Here is an 18,714-nt window from a genome sequence, read left to right on the forward strand (position 1 = left end):
CCTATAATGACATGCCAAAATAGGTACACCAGGTTTAAACTAAGAGTTAAGCGTAATGACACAAAATTAGAGACATTTTATAACCAGAAACATTTTATTTTTGTATTCAAAAGAAATAAAATAAACAGCAGAAGCTCAATGATTGATCCTGAAATTATACAAACTATAAACATTAATACATGGATGTCTTCACATTTGAACAATTTGTTTAGAATTCATAACTCAGGTTAATTGAAAAGAAAATGAACATGTTCATGTTTCACTGTTCCTTACATTTTCTGTCATGATGAAAAAGCATAGATATAATGTAACTGTGTGGATCAATATTATTTTGTTGAACTGTAGTAGTGTGCCAATTTTGACAGCATATAGAGATACCTGCAGGTGTAGGAAAAAAGCTACCAGCATTATGAAAGATGCCACCCACCCTGCTCACGGTCTGCTTGACCCCCTCCCCTCAGGCAGGAGGCTGCGTAGCATCAAGGCCAGTACCACCAGGCAAAAAAAGAAATTGCTTCTACCCTGAAGCTGTGAGAATCATGAACTCTTGACCTTGAACTATGATGATCATCGCATTAGTGATCTATTGATCTGTGAGATTACCCGTGAACTCTGCACTAAGAACTGAACTGTGACGCATGAATTGTTTTTTTAATGCTGTTTTTAATGTTGCTGCTTTTTATACTGTTGTTGTTATTTCAGTTTTTAGTTTTGTTGTGTTTAGGTGTATTTGATTTATTCTGCCATGACCAGGAGGACCTGGGTAACAAATTTAATGCAATTATCCCTTGCACCACAGTGGAGACCCCCCCCCCCCCCCCCCAATTTGAAAAAGCGTAAGAGTATATAATAAGAAATGTATAGGTGACACAATTACTAAAGTGGAAATGGCATTATATTCTCTGTGTTGTAACAACGAGCAATTATGAAATAATCAATAAACAATAGAACAGTAAAAAGTAATGATTCAATGCATTACAAAAGCACAGTCCATGTATACTGCACATGGTTGAGTCCCTTATCTGTGTCCTTATGTTAACGGTTGTTCCTCTGGTGGTTGTGCTCCACCATCTTCTGGACCTTGTCCTTCTCCACCCTGATCAGTATTCTGCTTGTACTGACTCTTGAAAAACCCAACCTGAGAGTAGGATACACCAACATACACATGAAGAGAAAAGCTAGTATAAATACAGCAATGTGCAGCTTTACGCTCTATAATAATTATAATATCGTGGCAAAAAAAACTACAATAAAAACAATAGCAGGTGCCGGGAATGTCTGTGTTAATGCACCTTGATTAGGATGCACCGTGAGGGGCTCTCACTTCCCTCTAAAAACGTGATGCATCATGCAAGGCATTATTGAATGTACTTACTGTCTATGAAAAGATACGTTTTGAACATTCATAAAACAATTAAGTCAGCCTGGGCTATGGGACCACGACCGCGACTACGGATGCCATAGAATGTGGGGACCGCGGCCGCAATTACAGATCCCATTACCCGTGGCTAATATGCTTATAAACAGCTTAAATTAGAGAAAGTGAAGAAATGGCTTCATCACTCCTTGGCATAATGGTCAATGCCCATGTGCAAGTTCAGATCAGACTTACAGTTTTGTATATTTAATGGTAGGATAGTTGTAGTAATAAGATGGTAGGATACAGCCATAATACCTTGAAGTGAATGTACAGTATACACAGTATACTACCTATTACCTTGTATAAGCCAGCAGTGATCAAAGCCAAAAGAACAAGTCCTCCCAGTGATCCCATGGCTCCACCAATGATCGCATTGGTGAGGCCTGTCTCAGTGTACACCTCTACTGTGGCCACAATCTGAGGAGTGGTCACAAGAACAACTAAATTAACATCACATTCAAAGTCTTCTGAATGCCAAAAGTGAAATTAACATATAGATGCAATGTTACCTTTCGAACTGGGGGGTTGTTTTTAGACTCTGCTGAAAGGAAGAGGTATTGGTTTCTGTCATAGTCCAAAGTGGCTGTGCTGATCAAACTGAATTTGGCTGACTGGAGACCAATCTGTGGGTCAGGAACAAAGAGGGGAGGGGATGAGCGGCAATCTTTGTTAGAGGCAATTAAGAGACAGCCAATGAATGTAAAAGTGTATACATCTCTACCTACAATCATTGTAGAATTGCAGAAATATTATCATGACAACTACTGCAGACTGATCCTTGCAGTCTTTTATTGATTGGTTGCTTGTAATAATGATGGTAATAAAGGAATTCATGGTTGGATTTACGCATGTACGCCTAACGAGTGTCACTACTGATTAAAATTTTCACCCACCCACAACCGTCCAACATAGGAGAAATTATTCAAATCATTATTATTAAACCCACTTTCACATGGACCCAAATTATTATCTGAGAAAATGTGTATATGAAATATGATAATTTGGTCAAAGATTCCCAACGGGCTTATCTACGGGCCTAGTCATTTTAATGATGAGCGTTTACAATTTACAATTTAGGCATTTAGCAGACGCTCTTAATCCAGTGCGATTTACAGTAAAGCAAGGTAAACACAAGGTAATACATCAAATGCATAGAACTAGTCATCTAGAATCATAGGTAAACCAAGAACCTATCATCAGTCTAAATCATAGGTAAACCAAGAACCTATCATCAGTCTAAAGTTAACAGTATAATATCAAAAAATAAATAATGTGCACATTGAAACAATACACACTATAGGATGCCAGGTCTACAAATGAATCTGGCGTCTGTCTATATAACATGCTATCTAAATTACATTTTAGCCTTTCCATAAGCCTGCAAGGTCATCAAGGGAAGGGTAAGTGCTACAGCAAATGCTACGAGCTAAGGTGGAGTCTAAAGAGGTGAGCCTTCAGATTACGGCGGAAGATTGGGAGTGAATCTCCAGTTCTAACTGCAATGGCGAGTTCGTTCCACAGTTTGGGAGCCAGAAGAGCTCCCAAAGAGTCATGAGGAAGTTTAACCCATCTTCCTCGCTCCACACGTCCCAGAAGAGTCTTGGACGTGTGGAGCGTTGTCCCGGTTGTTTTAGGGAAGGTTCTGACAGCTTCCCTGTGTTAGCTGATCTGATTGAGCGGGAGGGGTTGGAGGGTTGGATCAGGCTTTGGATATATGGGGGTGAATTGAATGTTATAGAGTGTAAATCTGCAGGATCGAGTGATCGCTGCAATGTGTGCTTTGACGTTAAAAAGGAAGGAGTAGTCTTGCACATTGTTTTCACTTATATATACTGTATCACTTAATTGAAGCATGTTTTAGTTAAATGAACTTCATCAGGCAACAGATAGCTGATGAATGTCAGTTGACTGAAAGTGTAAAATTAATTGAGGTAGTTTTAACACTACTGTTTTTTTTACTTTACCTCTACAGTGTATTGAGATCATTGTTACGTATTGAATCTCAATGTTATTTACCTGCTCGATCCAGCCTGAGCTCAGGTTAGCAGAGATGTGGTAAACGTCCCGCTGATGTCTTGCCATGAACACGTTGCATCTGAACACTGCACACGTGGCAACAGAGCAGTTCTATGGGAAATTAAAAGAGAGATTAAACCAAAGCCATTAATGTAATTTTTGTGCAATTTGTGGATGGCAAGACATATTTACCACAATAGGATCTTGCTTGATGTTATCTACAAAATCTGAGAGAGTTGCTTTCTCATCGTTGTGTCTGTCGCAGCCTAGAATCTGAACGTTGGAAAATATATAATTAGAGTCACATCTGTATAGGCATTCATTGAAATTAATCTGTCATGAGAAATACACAGAGCAGTTTGCTGGTTAGTGTATTTGAGCGCCAACATACATTGAAGTATATATATCCATGTGAGTTACCTCTATACTACCAGGATTCACCCAGATGTCTTTATTACCAAGCCTCACGGGCACCTTGATGACAACAGTAACATTAAAGGCTCTCACAGTATTTTCAACCTGAGAGAAGATGATAGAAAGAGGGGTGAGGTATTCCTTGATGTACGTACGCATGATGTCACAACAGTAAACCTAAATGCTGAATTATATTGCTAGAATATTTGCACATGTTTTACCGTAATTGATTGCAGAAGTGGTGTCTGCAGATCATTTCTTCCAAAAGTAAAATTGGTGTAGAATGAACTGAATGGAAATATTAAGAATAGTTTTTTTCAATATAAAACCTTGACATGGTTTGATCTGCTAACCAGTCAAAAGAAAATGTTTAAATTAAATATAGTTACAGACATTGCGAATGACAAGAAACAATGCAAACCTTGGAGTGGAAATGGATAGAAAAATGCTGTACTTCACATCAATCTCCTTCCATTGATAAAGTTCACTTTTTGGGGAATGCTCAGCATTTCCACTGTTACAGAAGAAATATTATTGCTAGTAATGTAATAATGTAAAGCACACACAATCAGTGCAAGGTTTTCCACCATGCAGACAACAGTACCTTGTGGCATTTGCAGTAATCAGCATCTTTCTGTCAAGTTCACTGTTGGTATCAATCCCATAGGAGACAGTGAATACAGCCTAATGAGAGAAATCAGAGAAAGTGCTTTTAACGTATTGCATCTACCAAAACAGTAGAACATACATTTTGAAAGTTATTTTTATCTGATTATCCATGCAGGGGTGTGTGAACATAAGATAGGTTAGAAATCTAAAAGTTGAACCTTGGCATTGCTTTTGAAAATAGGCTTGTCAATGGTGCAGTCACTCTTCCCACGTGATAAACCATTCTCAGCGTCTAAAGAGTTACATTCCACTCTTCCCTTGGTAAAGACAGAAAACCACAAAGCATGTTAACCACACATCTTCTTTGACGAATGAGAAGAACTTATTAAGGTTGAACTTGGGGTTTGTTACATTGAATTGACGTTACCTTTGCAATACTGCCTTACCTGCTGTATGGTGAACTTCCTGTATGAGAGCCCAGGAGGGTATGTGAGAGTGACACGACTGTTGTACGAGTTCTCCTCTCTGTTCTCAACTGACACCGTTACGTTTAACAGTTCATCTATGCCCACTTTAACTTCTGTAGAGCTGATTATGATTATGCAAAAACAGAAAAGGAAAAAAGTTTAAGTTTCTTCTTGAGAGTATGTTGAATCATTAGGGAAAAGGAAAAGATCCTGTTTGCCATTCACTTTGGTGTCATATGAAACTCAAAATAGGGTTCGTAACACCCTCTGCTGGTCAACCCAAGAACTACATATTACTAATACATTGCTTAACAAACTGCATCTAATCAGGGTGTCTGGGTGTTATTTCAATGTATAAAATGAAAATCTTACACATATACTGTAGAATAAATCACATTTCAATATAAAATATCTTAGAAAACCCTCCTTCTACCTCCAAGTCCATCAGTTTGGCTGACTTGGTGGTAGTAGCTGTCCCCCGGACAGCTATATATGTTTTATTGTTGATTGTGTATTTGTGCCTTTGAGCTGTGTCTTGTTGTTTATGTCTGTGGTTCTTGTACAGTATTTTAGCTACCTCCCGATCTGTATAGCACTTTGGTCAAGAAGAGTTGTTTTTAAAAAGTGCTTTAAATACAGTTAACTTGATTCGACAAACAAGCGAGCCCACAATTTGTTTTGCATTCAAGATTAACAATTACCTTGTTGGACTTTTGGTTGTGATTTCTAGATTTGGAAACTAGAATCAACTGAAATGTCAGTTGCATTCTCAACACTGAATTAATTGCAACCAGGCAGCAATAGTAACCTGTAAAAAATTATTACTATATTTATCTGTGTGTTGTACATTTAAGTCAGTCATCTATGCTACTTAGGTGCCTATAAATGTACAAAGGAAATTACTGTAGCAATAAAGAAATCAATTGCATGGTATTCTTGTGCTCATAAACTGGCACTCAAGCAGGTATCATTCCATATGTATTCTAGCATTTTGTATGATGGGAACCAGCACTGGTTCATCAACAATGTAACCACACACTTACAGTATAGGACATGTGTACATTATATCTCACCTGTTAAAGTTGAAATCAACTTTGAGGTTGTCAGTACAGCGGTCATCAGTGCCACAGTTGATTTCAAACCCTAACTGTGGTACAAGGGAGGAAGTCCACCGTGTTAATCACATGTAGTAACTAGAAAAAGTTCTCCTCGGAGCACAGGTCTCCGCCAGATCAGGTTGGTTATTGTGGGGCAGCAATGTTCGGAATTCGCCAATCAGGATGGAATATGAAAAATCGGACGGAACCATCTTGATCACTTGACTATAGAGATAATGGGTACCGATTTGCATGATATTTGAATTTGTAGGAGTAATATAAAAAAGAAAAGTGTTGCAAAATCGGCCTCCTGGTGGCGCTATAATAGGGCAATGTTAAAAGGGTGGCATTTGTTCTTCAGCGTAGTGCGAATGTGCGTGCAAAGTGTCGCAATCGGTGACAAGCTGAGCAATCGGACGCTGCATTCAAGATTTGTGGCATTTTGTTAAAAACGGGCCACTCCTGCAAACTTTAGATGTCAATGTTAGCCAATCAGGATGGAATGTTAAAAATTAAAAAGATCCAACTTGATCACATGACTATAGAGATCATGTGTACTGATTTGCGTGAAATTTGGATACATTCTGAAGGTTTAATATCAAAAATGTGTTTTACATAAGTCGGCCTCCTGGTGGCGCTATGAAAGGCAAATGTGAAAAATGCAGGGCAGTTGTTTTTCCTTGGCCTCTAGGGAGTGTGCGTGCAAAGTTTCACGCAGATCGGTGCAGTTCTAGTTAAAACGCAAATCGGCCTTTTATAGCGCCACCATGAGGCTGATTTGAAAATTTTCAAGTGGCATTTCTTCCTCGGCCTAGTGGGAATGTGCGCGTGAAATCTCACGGAAATCGCAAGCTGCGTTCATGATTTGAGGCATTTTGTTGAAAACTGAGAAATCCTGTAAACTTTGGAAGCCAATCTTCAGGATGGAATATGGAAAATTGGACAAATCTGTGTTGATCACATGACTATAGAGATACTGTGTACTGATTTGTGTGATGTTTGAATAAAATCTGTAGGAGTACTGTCAAAAAAATTGTTTTACAAAAAGCGGCCTCCTGGTGGCGCTATAATTGGCCCATTTGAAAAAATTGGGCCAGAGGTTCTGCTCTGGCATCCAGGGAGTGTGTGTGCACAGTTTCGTTGCGATCAAGCCAACGGTGCCAGAGATTAGCTGTACACAAAATGACAGAATGACGGACGGACGGACGGACGGACACACACACACACACACGGACTGACGGACAGGGGGTAAAACATACTCTCGCCATGCCTTCCGGCCTGTCGGAGACAACAATGAGATGATGGTCTTACAAGCTGTGCGAACCACTTGGTTAAGATGTGGTTCGATTCCCGAGCCCGGCAGCAGCTTTGCTGCATGTCACTCCCCAACTCTCTCCCCATTTCCTGTCTCTCTACTACTGTCCTATACCGAATAAAGGCAAAATATCAAACTCTCAAGGCAATGGTAGTCTGTCTATAATTCTCCATCTCTAAATAGAATTAATTTACAGAAATATTGTACCCATGAAATGACTGACAGACATACAGACTTAAAGGTAACTTACATGATGATCGGTGGTTGTCTGAGCTTGCTGTTTAAGGCTGGGACTGAGGTTGGTGGGAGATGGAACGCCTTCAAAGGTGAATCTAAGTTCATTAGACAGTTCATTCAGAGCATCCTCTGCACAAGCCTGCAATGACATTATATCATATCAAATCATGAAAAGATTCACAGTCAAAATATTCATAAATATGATTTCTCTAAATCTAATATATGATCATATTTAGGTTACCAACCTACCTTTATGTTGAATTCATGTGAAAAGCAGTGTGTCTTTGCCATGTCAAGGGTAAAAGAGTTGAACAGCTCTCGTTGTTTTGGTGTCTCGATGTAAGCACGGTTCTTTGGGATCTTGCGGGTTGAATCCAACGTCAGCGTATAATTTATCTGCGCTTGAGCTGGAACAGTTTAGACTTCCATTAAAAAGTTACTCTTTACGTACTGTAAATGTATTGTAAAGTTTAAAATGGCTCTATGGTGTGTATACTGTGTATTTAGACTGCATTAAACCTGTCTCCACAGTAGAGTGGCGAGTCATATCGAAGCAGACTTTAGCTGTGTGGTTCAAGGGAGAATTGCAGTCTGGGTTGTTGGTGGGGATCTGAGCTGGGATGAATGTCACCTGTGCTTCCACCATTACTATTGGCTTAGATCTGGAAATGAGAGAGCAATACAGTTAGAGTAAGATGTATCTATATACATAGATAGAGTTGAAGGAAAAACTTCCGCTCTAATTTTCTTAAAAAGGGAAAGGGAAATACTACAGCATTCACTTCATCCAACAGGACTACAGTTTGACAAAAACATTTCTTAAACTTTTATTTCTTGATGGGGAACGACGCGACACAACGCCTGCTTTCTCGCTTGGATCAGCGGGAAACCTCAGGTGTTCAGCGAGAAAGCTGGACACAATCCAGCTCTTGTTGCGGACGGGCTCCTCCTAACTAGTCGCTCGCCCCCCACCACGAAATAGGTACATAATATCATCAAACAGGGTTTTGATATTCCATACTGTTTGCCTGTATAATCGGCTTTAAAAATTGTATCAGGAATGCTGCATCCAATCAACCCCTAATAGGAGTCGCATGTTGAGGGTCCTCTATAGAGTGCACCTCCAAAAGCAAACGCAGCAATAAAGCATACGGTGCTACAAATGCAAAACATTGTACCGTATGCATAGAAATGCTGAAATACAACCAAGCCTAGCGGATATGTGCTCTGCGGAGCACCCTTTTCTAATTATAGTTTGAGTCTGGTATAGCATATTCTGATGGCACTTGATTGATGTTTTCCTTTTAGGTCAGGCTACAACAAGTTGGTTGAAATGCCTTTTTTAGTGCCTAGTATGTCAACATTTTTGGAAATGGGATATTTTTTTGGATCATCTGTATCATGTTTGATGTCTTACAAAATAACAAAATAACACCAGGGATAGAATTACACCATTCTTTATAATTACCTGAGTAGGAGGACAGCACCCTTTGAACCCACTGCTAAGTCAGGCAGGCTGTCTCCACTGAGGTCAAAAGAAGACTGGCTAATAGACAGACCAAAGAACCGCAGTCTAGGCTGGACATCGGAGCCAGGAATTCTCTAGATGAGGAAAAAAGGAAAGACAATATTTTAAGAGATACAGTTATAATACCTGGGTCATACCTGTCCAGCAAATACAGAACGTTGCATGAATCCATGGAAACTGGATTAACCTCTGACTCACACACACACACACACACACACACCTGTGAGTACATTGGATTGATTGTTTTTATTCCATCACCATGGAAAATATAGATGCTTCCTTGACCATCATTCTCTAGTGGTGCTCCCACAGCCAAATCATTGAATCCATCACTATTGAGATCAGGCAGTGGAGCAAGAGAGGAACCAAACCTTCCTCTATGTCCTGCAACACCTTTCAACACTGTTTGACTATCGAATAGACATTCAGCTCTCTGGTGGGAATACAAAAAACAGGAATGAGAATTTGAATACCTGAGGTAAAATGTATGCATTTGATGACAGAAAGTTACACATTATTTACCCCGTGAGTAAGGCTACAGACGTAAACTCTGCCCTCTCGATCTTTCTCCGTGAATGAAGGAGCAGATATGAGGATTACGTCAGTGTATCCCATTTGATCACGATCCACATCCATGGTACAAACCTCTGCCCCAAAATATGCCCCAATCTGAAACTGAGCAAGCCAGAAATCATCATTCAAAGCTATCTATTTTCCTTCATGTTCTGTGAATAATATTTGAACACAAACCTGTGGATTTGTAGAGGGGTCAATCTTTTGGGGGGTTTTGCTGGAGGAGAACACCATTACCATCCCCATGTGTTTATATCTTGGAGCACCTATAACGGTGAAAATGCCACTTTTTCGTATGGCAATTGCCATGGAGTAACCTAGAGGTAAACATGAACTTATGTTATGAAATATTACAGTGTAGCTGCTACACACTCGACTCACTCTCCCCGGTCCCCATTCTCTAACAAGTTAATGTATTCCAGGGAAATTGAAAGGGGTACGCTTGTTTTCACCGCCCCTCAGGCAATTCTGTAGAATCAACGCTAGAGGGCAATGCAAGCCAGACATGAGCCCCACACCACACACGCACGCATGGACAAACGAGCACGCATGCACAAACGAGCACGCATGCGCGCGCGCGCGCACACACACACACACACACACACACACACACACACACACACACACACACACACACACACACACACACACACACACACACACACACACACACACACACACACACACACACACACACACACACACACAGCCTCATTCCATGCAGTTGAAGCACAAGGGGGCGGGCCTGGCGGGCTATGTTAGTGCAGTGAGTGGCACTTGGGGCAAACGCAGTCCCCACAACATCATTTACGATTCTGTGCCTATCGGTACATAACTCGGACGGCGCTTAAGTCGACTAGCAGACCATCGGCCGGTCGTCGCGGGCACTCGCGCCTGGAGGCGCTCGGGCGCGACTCCTCGGCCTCAAGGTCTGCTAAGTCGGCGCGCCTCCGTCATGGTCCAAAACTATACTTTATCAGCGAAAGAAAAGTAATCCGCGGTTGTTTGAAAAAGTAATGTCCCAAGCGGGAATCAAACCCCGGCTCCCAGTGGTAGTGGGTGGGGAGTCCAATGATTATCGAAGTGCGCCACTGAGGCTTGTACTAGTAGTGTAAAGTAACAAAGTAGATTCACTCAAGTACAATTTTGAGGTATTCGTACTTTACTTGAGTATTTCTCTCATATTATCCATTTTATTTTCAGTGTTCCCCTAGCGTAGCTTCCTGGTTGCTATATTGTTGTTGTGGTCGTCGTCCTCGCATCAAAGCCCCGCCTCGCAGCACCGCCCCGCGCCTATAAAACTAGCGCTCCCCTGTCAATTTCCCTGGAATGCCAATTTCCCTGTGACATATACATACACACACACCCACATAAGTCAGATGGTCTCTCCACGTTCAACCTCACTCATCTCCCTTCATTCCCATTCGCCAACAACACACACACGCCCTCATTCCCACAGTTCAGTTAGGCAGTCTTTTTAAGCAGTCCACTATTCACTGTTCATTCTACATGCTCAGCTTGTCACAGCTTGTTGTGTCAGCATTCAAACTCCCCGGCCTCCTCCCTGCGTGGCATTTAGTTTTCATATGTTAATGGATGATTCTGTGGATTGTACTGCGATATGTGGTATCTTAGCTTATGCAATTGAACGTTCAATGTTATGTTCATGTAATGACTGTATTTTAGGCTCTGCTTTGGGGGGGTTTGTGATCTCAGATATTCTGTGTCATGCTTGCACAGATAATCTGTAGTATCACAGGAGTAGAGTCACACCGCCAAACTGAATGAAATAGCATTGCAATAAATGATTATTCCTGACGAAAGTGTCTAACTGAAAAGTCTTTAATTACTTATAATATACAGACATTTCGATACTTGGTGGTTGCTGCATACAATACAGTAATATAATATGAAGCTAATTTTGTATTGTCTCACCAAGATAACTGTCAGGATCCATATCTGTAAGCTCCTTGAAGTTTCCCCTCTGGCCTTCTGTTGATATTTCCTGGTAGCTACCCCTCCACTGGAAGGCACCAACAGCTGCCATCTGGAATCTGCCATCTCCCTAGTATAGATACAGTAAACAGACGTTTTTATGGATAATGTTTGACCATATTTTGTAGTATATACTGTACTGTGCTTCCCACTGTCACACTCGGTAACAGCTTTGTCTCTCTCTCTCTCTCTCTCTCTCTCTCTCTCTCTCTCTCTCTCTCACACACACACCTTAAAGATGTTTTTGTCAACAACAAAAACACAAGGAATGTCAATGTTAAATCCATTTAACTGCATATGTTTCTGAGACTATATTGCAGTGTTTTTGATTACCTCAGGTACATAAGCAGCACTGAATCCCTCTTGAGCCATTTCCAGTTTCAGTGAACCACCACTTGTCTGAGATCCTGTAAAGACAAAATTAATCAACAAGTCTACTTAATTAGTCATCTAAAAAGTGATGATTGTTCTGCTGAGACAGATTTTATGTGGACTTTGGAACTATACCTTCAATTGAAAAGATACTGTTCTTCAAAGCAACCTTGATTCCATCAAGAGCTTGAAAGTTGGAAACTCGAAACTTGTGCTTCGATGGATCGGTAGCAATGGTGTCCAACTCTGCTATTGCTGAAGCTTTATGAAAAGCACTTCCAACCTTAGGATATCAAGATACAGTTTTGTTTACAATGTTGTGAATGACATTGTTAGTCTATAAATGATAATCTATTTGTTCATAATCCTAGGCTCATCTCGACATTGACAATACTTATTGTAGATTCAAAACTGAGAATATTTTGAAACTAAATATAGTCATGGAAATGAAATAGTAAATGGTGGTAATATAGCGCTTTTATCCAAAGTGCTTTACATAGATTGTGCATTACATTCACCCATTCACACACACATTCATTCACTGATGGCAGAGGAAACCATGCAAGGCACCCACCTGCTCATCGGGAACAATTAGGGGTTCAGCGTCTTGCTCAAGGACACTTCGACACCTACTCTGGGGGAGCCCCCCAGCCCGGGATCGAACTGGGAACCTTGCGGTTTCCAGTTCACTCTACCCGACCACTCTACCCCTGAGCCACTGCCGCCCCCTGAGCCACTGCCGCCCCCGGAAATTAACCCTCAAGGTCAACGTGTCTTTATTGTTACATCTTGTGTACAAGTACATGAGAGTAATTGTTTTGTTCTGGCTCCTCATAGCAAAGAGAGAACTTTTGTTTTGTTTGTTTGTTGGACCTAACTAACAGTACTTCTTCTAGCATTCTAGTATTAAGAAAAAGAGAAGTAACAATTTGTTCCTAGCACTTGACTAGGTACTTGACGGGGCTGTGTGCAGGTCCTTACTCATAGTATATGAACATAATTTTTCTATATGTAAAAGCTCTATAAGAGTGCTTCTTAATCATGTTCATGTCCAGGAGCCCCAAATGTATACGTATTAGGCTGCAGACCCAAACTTTAAAACATTTTGTGCCAGGGATGCCACAAGAGAAGGTTTGTTGTTAGATCAGATTTAGTATTTTTGTATAGAATTCTACAACTCTCTTTACTGTAGGTGGGGAGAGAAAAACATAATGCTCTCTTCTTATACATTCTTATACCTTTTCTAATTTGACTACCTTCTATCTGGTGAAATTACAATGAAATTAACGACTTTCAATCTGGCATCCCGTTTGGGCATGTCATAGGCAAACCCTTTTTCAAAAATAGTGTATATTTTTCTTTTTCTTGGCCTGATCATTGATAAACCTGATTGAGGGAAGTAGCTGTTTTGCAATCTACTGCTAGTGGCTCTGTGGCTACGAAACCATTTGCCACACTTCTTCAGTTGCCTGAGAAAATGAAGCCGTTGCTGTGCCTTCGTCACCACATGTTGTTCTCCTCCACCTCTCTACTAGGCTCAAAGATCACTGAGATTACTCTCATTTTCAGCAACTTGTATTTTTTTAGAAATAATGGGTAGCAATTTGTATTGAATGTGTCCAGACCCTATACTGTATAGAAATCATGGATAGGTCGTAAGTGTCCTACAGTACTTCCATGTTCACAGCCACCTACTTTGCTGTGGAACGTGATGATGTACATTAATTGCTATGGATACCATAACCAACACATATTAATATCGAGCAAAAGCATCATATTCGTATTGAGCGAAATTGCCACATTAGTATTGAGCAAACACATTACACCTTGTGGATTGAATACTACCTCTTCCTCTGACGCGGAAGCACAGTATTGCTATCATATGCTAGGCTATGGTCATTCTCTCTACACCAATGTCTGTGTACTGTACATGTTGAGTTTTTTTGCACTCCTATTAAAATTTCTACTCTCTACTTTATTGGTTATTACTACTTAGTACCATTGTGCTACTGTATAACCGTTATTGCCTACTTATATTATACCTTGTTTTAAATATAATGTATTGGTTATATAATTAAGTTGGACATTGTTAGCACAACATTGGACATTTTCTGGCAGAGTCTGCCACACTAATATATGTCTTACAGCACAAACTTGTTGACAAATAAAACCTCTTGAATCTTGAATGGAAAAGTATTTGTAGATACTAATGTCTATCCGAGCTCAATTTTCTTTTGCTACAGTTTGTTAAGGCCCTCTGTCTCTGCTAAGAGCTGCATCAATGGCCAGTACTCTCTGTGGTATTAGCTATAGTTTGTTTTACTGTATATTTAATACGGTTTAAAATTCAAATGATGAGTTAATCTAACAACTTACCCCAATGGCAAATCGAACAATGCCTTTGCTTGCAGCCTGGGCAGCAGCATTAGATAAGTCTTCTCTGTCATTAGACGCTCCATCAGTAATGACTATCAGGAACTTGTTCACTTTTGGTCTGGATCCTCTATTTCTTGAAAAAACACGTTGGCTGTCAGAATAGAAAAAGAAATAAGACATTTATTGGAAAATTCTTAAAAGGAAAACTCATAAAATGTTTGACATTTGTGGTACGTTGTGAAAGGCACTTACACAACATGTTTAATTGCTTTAGCTGTATACGTCGCCATTTTATGTTGTATAATATCATCAATTTGAGTTTCCCAAGATCCTGAGGTGTCAAAATCATCAAAATGATAGTGGATGGTGGGGTCTGTGGAGTACTGGGCAACTGCGAACTGCAAACACAGAAACACATTGAACTCATATACATGTACAGTATGCTACAATTACAGTCAAGCAGTTGAATTGATTGAGAGAATCAAACTGGAAAAAAGTCTGTATGTATATTCAGTTCTATGAATGTCACCAATCATTAATCATATCAGTTACATCTGCTCCGACGAGATGATAAACTGGTAAAAAAAAAAAGAAGGTGAAAGTTGCAATCAAGATCAAAGTCAAAATTACGGTCATGCTGTATTTCAGGAATGAAGAGAAGTAGAAAGATGAAGTGTAATTAAGTTAATTAGTTTCATGTATGTATTCCTTTGCTGTATGTGACATCATCACCCTTCGGTCTGTTGCTAAAATAACTTGAGAACAGGGGTTGTCATGACACTTGGAGGGAATGATCAGTAGGTCACAATCGAGGTCACGGTCAAAATCATATAGCACTGGAATGGAGAGGTAGAGAATAAGTAAAGTAAAGCTACCCTCAACAGTGGAAGAAAGCGATGGAAATCTTTATCCAATCAGCATGCATAGAAAATATGGCCCAATTTAGAAGAAAGCTGACCAAAACCTGGCCAATTATGCAAGTCCCACCTTTGTAGATCTTCCCACTAGTGAGCGAATCATTCCTTTCACAAAAGTCTTCATTGTGTAGAAATTGTCATCGGAAACACTGCCTGAGCCATCCAGTAAGAATGCAATATCTGATGCCTCAGGACACTCTGTTAAAAGATGTGTGAGAAGAAAAGATTAAGGGCATGCTAGTCTTTTGTTAGTTTTATTCTACCGTTTCTCTGCAACTTTTACACAATCTTGATACAATTTTCACAAAGGCAGGTGAACAGATCATTTTAAATGTTGGATATTAAAATAATGTGGATAAAACTGAACTTTGTTATAATTAATTTGGCAATCTAATAAACAATAAATATGTTTTATAGCTGTTGGAAGAGGGTGTTTGAACAGCTAAAGGCAGGGAGGGAGGGAGAGAGGTTGAGAGGGAGAGAGCCTATTTCAAACAACTCAGACAATGTTGGGTATCGAAAGCTCTACCCGTTGATTACCTTGTTGTGAAGCGGCGCGTTGTCAGGACAATGCTCTATTAAAAACAACATATTTACCTTCAGGAGATAATGGGACATACATTCCCAACTGGTCATCTGCAGTTATCTCTAAGCATGCACCATTGTATGTGGTGATAGTTGTGCACTCTCTTGGAATGGTTGGGCCACATGCCTGAAATGGGAGAAATATATGAACTCAAAGTGTTTTGTGGAGAAATTACATTTTCATAACATCGATGCTTAGGAATAATTGCAAATTAAAAAGTTAACTAATACAGTATATATTGTGAATACATATTGTAAAAATAATCAAATATAATTCCCATGAATAATTTATGTTACAGTTTTGAAACACAAATAAGACTCTAACTATCTTTTAGTTAACAAAACATCAACTGATGCACACACTTGGAGACATCATCAGTGTGGTTTCCTGGAGTCACTGGGTGTTTCGGATCTTGCAACAGACTCCCTCCTCCGGGCTGTCTCTTGGGGGTAGTTGGGGAGACATTTGCATATATTGCATAACATAACTGCAGTTAATTAACTCACCATTGTCTTTCCGGTCATAGGGTCATTTGTCATTGTCAAGCCAAGGGACATGTTGACAGCTGGCACTGTATTAAACATAACACAAGGACGATGGAAATTATATTGTGTTAGATAGATGGATATTCTTTATTAGTCCTTGCGGAAATTTGTTCCACAAGTGGTTTAAACAACCACGTTAATAATAAATAATAATATCTGAAAAAATAAACGGGTTTAAGCGAAAGCCACAATTAATACTGATTCTCTGTTACATCAGTTAAACATTCAGTATTTACTGTATCTTATGAGTGAACGCTATAACTCAAAATCATCATAACATGTTACTTTTTTAAACTGTCTGCAAACTGAATTAGTGTAAAAGTGACTTAAAATCATAATTACAGCTGATTTCTTTCCAAAACTCTTCATGTTGATTTTAATGTTAATATGTTGTTGCTTACCCTCAATAGATAAGGAACTGCATGAATTTGTTGAACATAGATATATCTGTCCCTTCCTGTCTTGTGAAAAGGGTGCACTGACCAGTAAGCTAAGGGGAGGAATCCGTGACCTGAAAAGTGTTAATAAGATATTGAAAACATCCGTAAATGTAATCTTCTGATGCTTATGCACTGTCTATTAATGAATGTTAGATGTTATAATTTGTATCATGGTGAGAAAACAGTGCGATGCGATGACTAAAAGGAAAAAGATGTCAAGCATGTGAGTGATGACTTGTGTTCAATCACACAAATCCACTTCATTTACCTTGAGTGTCTTTGAACCACCTTGTATCCAAATCCATCACCAGGTGAACTCAGGGATTTCCAAACCACAGGATCAATGTTAAAACCAGATGTGGCTTGGAACACTAACAAAAACAAGGAACAAAATGTACAGATCATTTTTATTGAACCAGGTATAAATGCAATAAAATACATGAAAAGCATAATAACACAATAATGCATTGGTGCAGATGGAAAAAATAAATAAAATGCCAATAGTCAGGTGAATTTATTTTTAAACCACATTGTCATTTTAAATGTTATGAGTTTATGATAATGTTCTTATGATATGTATGACATTTATCAAGACATTTAACAAGCGGAGGTTATTATACAACTGATTGATTGATTGATTGATTGAATATTTTATTAGGCAAAGAATGTAAAACAGCACAGTTACATTTAAAATACTTTATCTAACAGGTCCGTTCATGAAAGTCCTTGCGGTCTTGTTTCCAATGAGGGCCTTGGTATTCAATTCATAGGCATATAGTGGCACCACAGTTTGATTAACTGACAAGCTGTGTTTGAAGGGTTACACCCCACCTACTGTACACGCCAGACTACCAGACTAATAGGTCTGCCTGTTTAATTACCTTGTGTACAAAATTGGTAATAATAGTAATATTATTTTATTCGTTAGGAATTACAGTTCATATCAATAATTATGTTCCTGTAAATTTGTATGTGATATTTCCAATGCATTAAAGGATTTAATTATTTGTAATGCAATTAGCTGGAATCGATATACCGTTCCCGAAGTTTTGCACATGTAGTGGTTACTCAGAGCAATTTTTAGATTGTGGTTATTTCTTCCTTTTTCCATACTGACTCATATGAACAATGACATGCACGCATGCACACACGAATGGTGCAATCATCTTCACATCTTTCTGACGCTTTGTCAAGTCCAGCCCATGGTTCTGCCCCTCTTCCGAGCCCATTGGTTGTTGTTGCTACAGTAGGTTGGACAAAAATATTCTCTCTCCATCCACTACCATTGAAAAGACATGTTTTTCAGTTGCCTCATATTGATATCAATTGATATTCAATTCTTACTTTAAACCTGGTCTTCGTAAAAAGGAACATCTCGGGTGCAGTATAGTGACTCTGCATATCATGTTTTTCATGTGTAGTAAACTCTGCATAAACAACCGTTGCTATGCGAAAGGAGCCTGCATGGTTGGTTGGTCAGCAGCTAACACGGCCTTCCAAAGTGGCCCAGAGTATGACACAAAATACAACAGATTGATTGCGTCACCATATGAACTAGACTTATAGGTTTCACTGTGACAAATTAATATACAATAAATAAAAGGTCCACTCTCAAAACTTGCCTGATGATTTCTTCTTCATTCCATTTTACACTACTGTTAGGAGGAGGATGTTTCAGCCACAGGCTTTCAAAAGTGTTTCATCAGTTTCTCACTGATGAAAGCCAGTGGCTGAAATGTCTGTAATCTGTGTCCTCCAACTGCAGCTGTGTGTTTGTGAAATCACATGAATTTTGAGTGCAGATCTC

The 18,714-nt window shown here is 39.4% G+C and overlaps 1 protein-coding gene across 1 annotated transcript; it reads right to left on the minus strand.

Annotated features, from left to right (window-relative positions):
• Positions 1 to 1,030: 1,030 nt before the first annotated feature.
• LOC308104999 (integrin alpha-X-like) lies at positions 1,031 to 18,136 on the minus strand (the record flags this gene model as incomplete). Its single annotated transcript, XM_080455634.1, has 30 exons — positions 1,031 to 1,138; positions 1,718 to 1,837; positions 1,930 to 2,043; positions 3,437 to 3,547; positions 3,629 to 3,709; positions 3,857 to 3,955; positions 4,072 to 4,138; positions 4,272 to 4,364; positions 4,455 to 4,534; positions 4,678 to 4,776; positions 4,906 to 5,047; positions 6,000 to 6,073; positions 7,589 to 7,714; positions 7,825 to 7,982; positions 8,095 to 8,237; positions 9,044 to 9,177; positions 9,324 to 9,536; positions 9,626 to 9,778; positions 9,854 to 9,993; positions 11,612 to 11,741; positions 12,005 to 12,078; positions 12,179 to 12,326; positions 14,420 to 14,570; positions 14,702 to 14,817; positions 15,407 to 15,534; positions 15,934 to 16,048; positions 16,429 to 16,493; positions 16,869 to 16,978; positions 17,176 to 17,278; positions 18,091 to 18,136. 30 exons carry the CDS (start codon positions 18,134 to 18,136, stop codon positions 1,031 to 1,033), a joined length of 3,441 nt encoding a protein of 1,146 aa, XP_080311760.1.
• Between the last annotated feature and the right edge of the window lie 578 nt (positions 18,137 to 18,714).

This window comes from Gymnoscopelus braueri, assembly GCF_963280865.1.
Source record: "Gymnoscopelus braueri genome assembly, chromosome: 17".
Lineage (NCBI taxonomy): Eukaryota > Metazoa > Chordata > Actinopteri > Myctophiformes > Myctophidae > Gymnoscopelus > Gymnoscopelus braueri.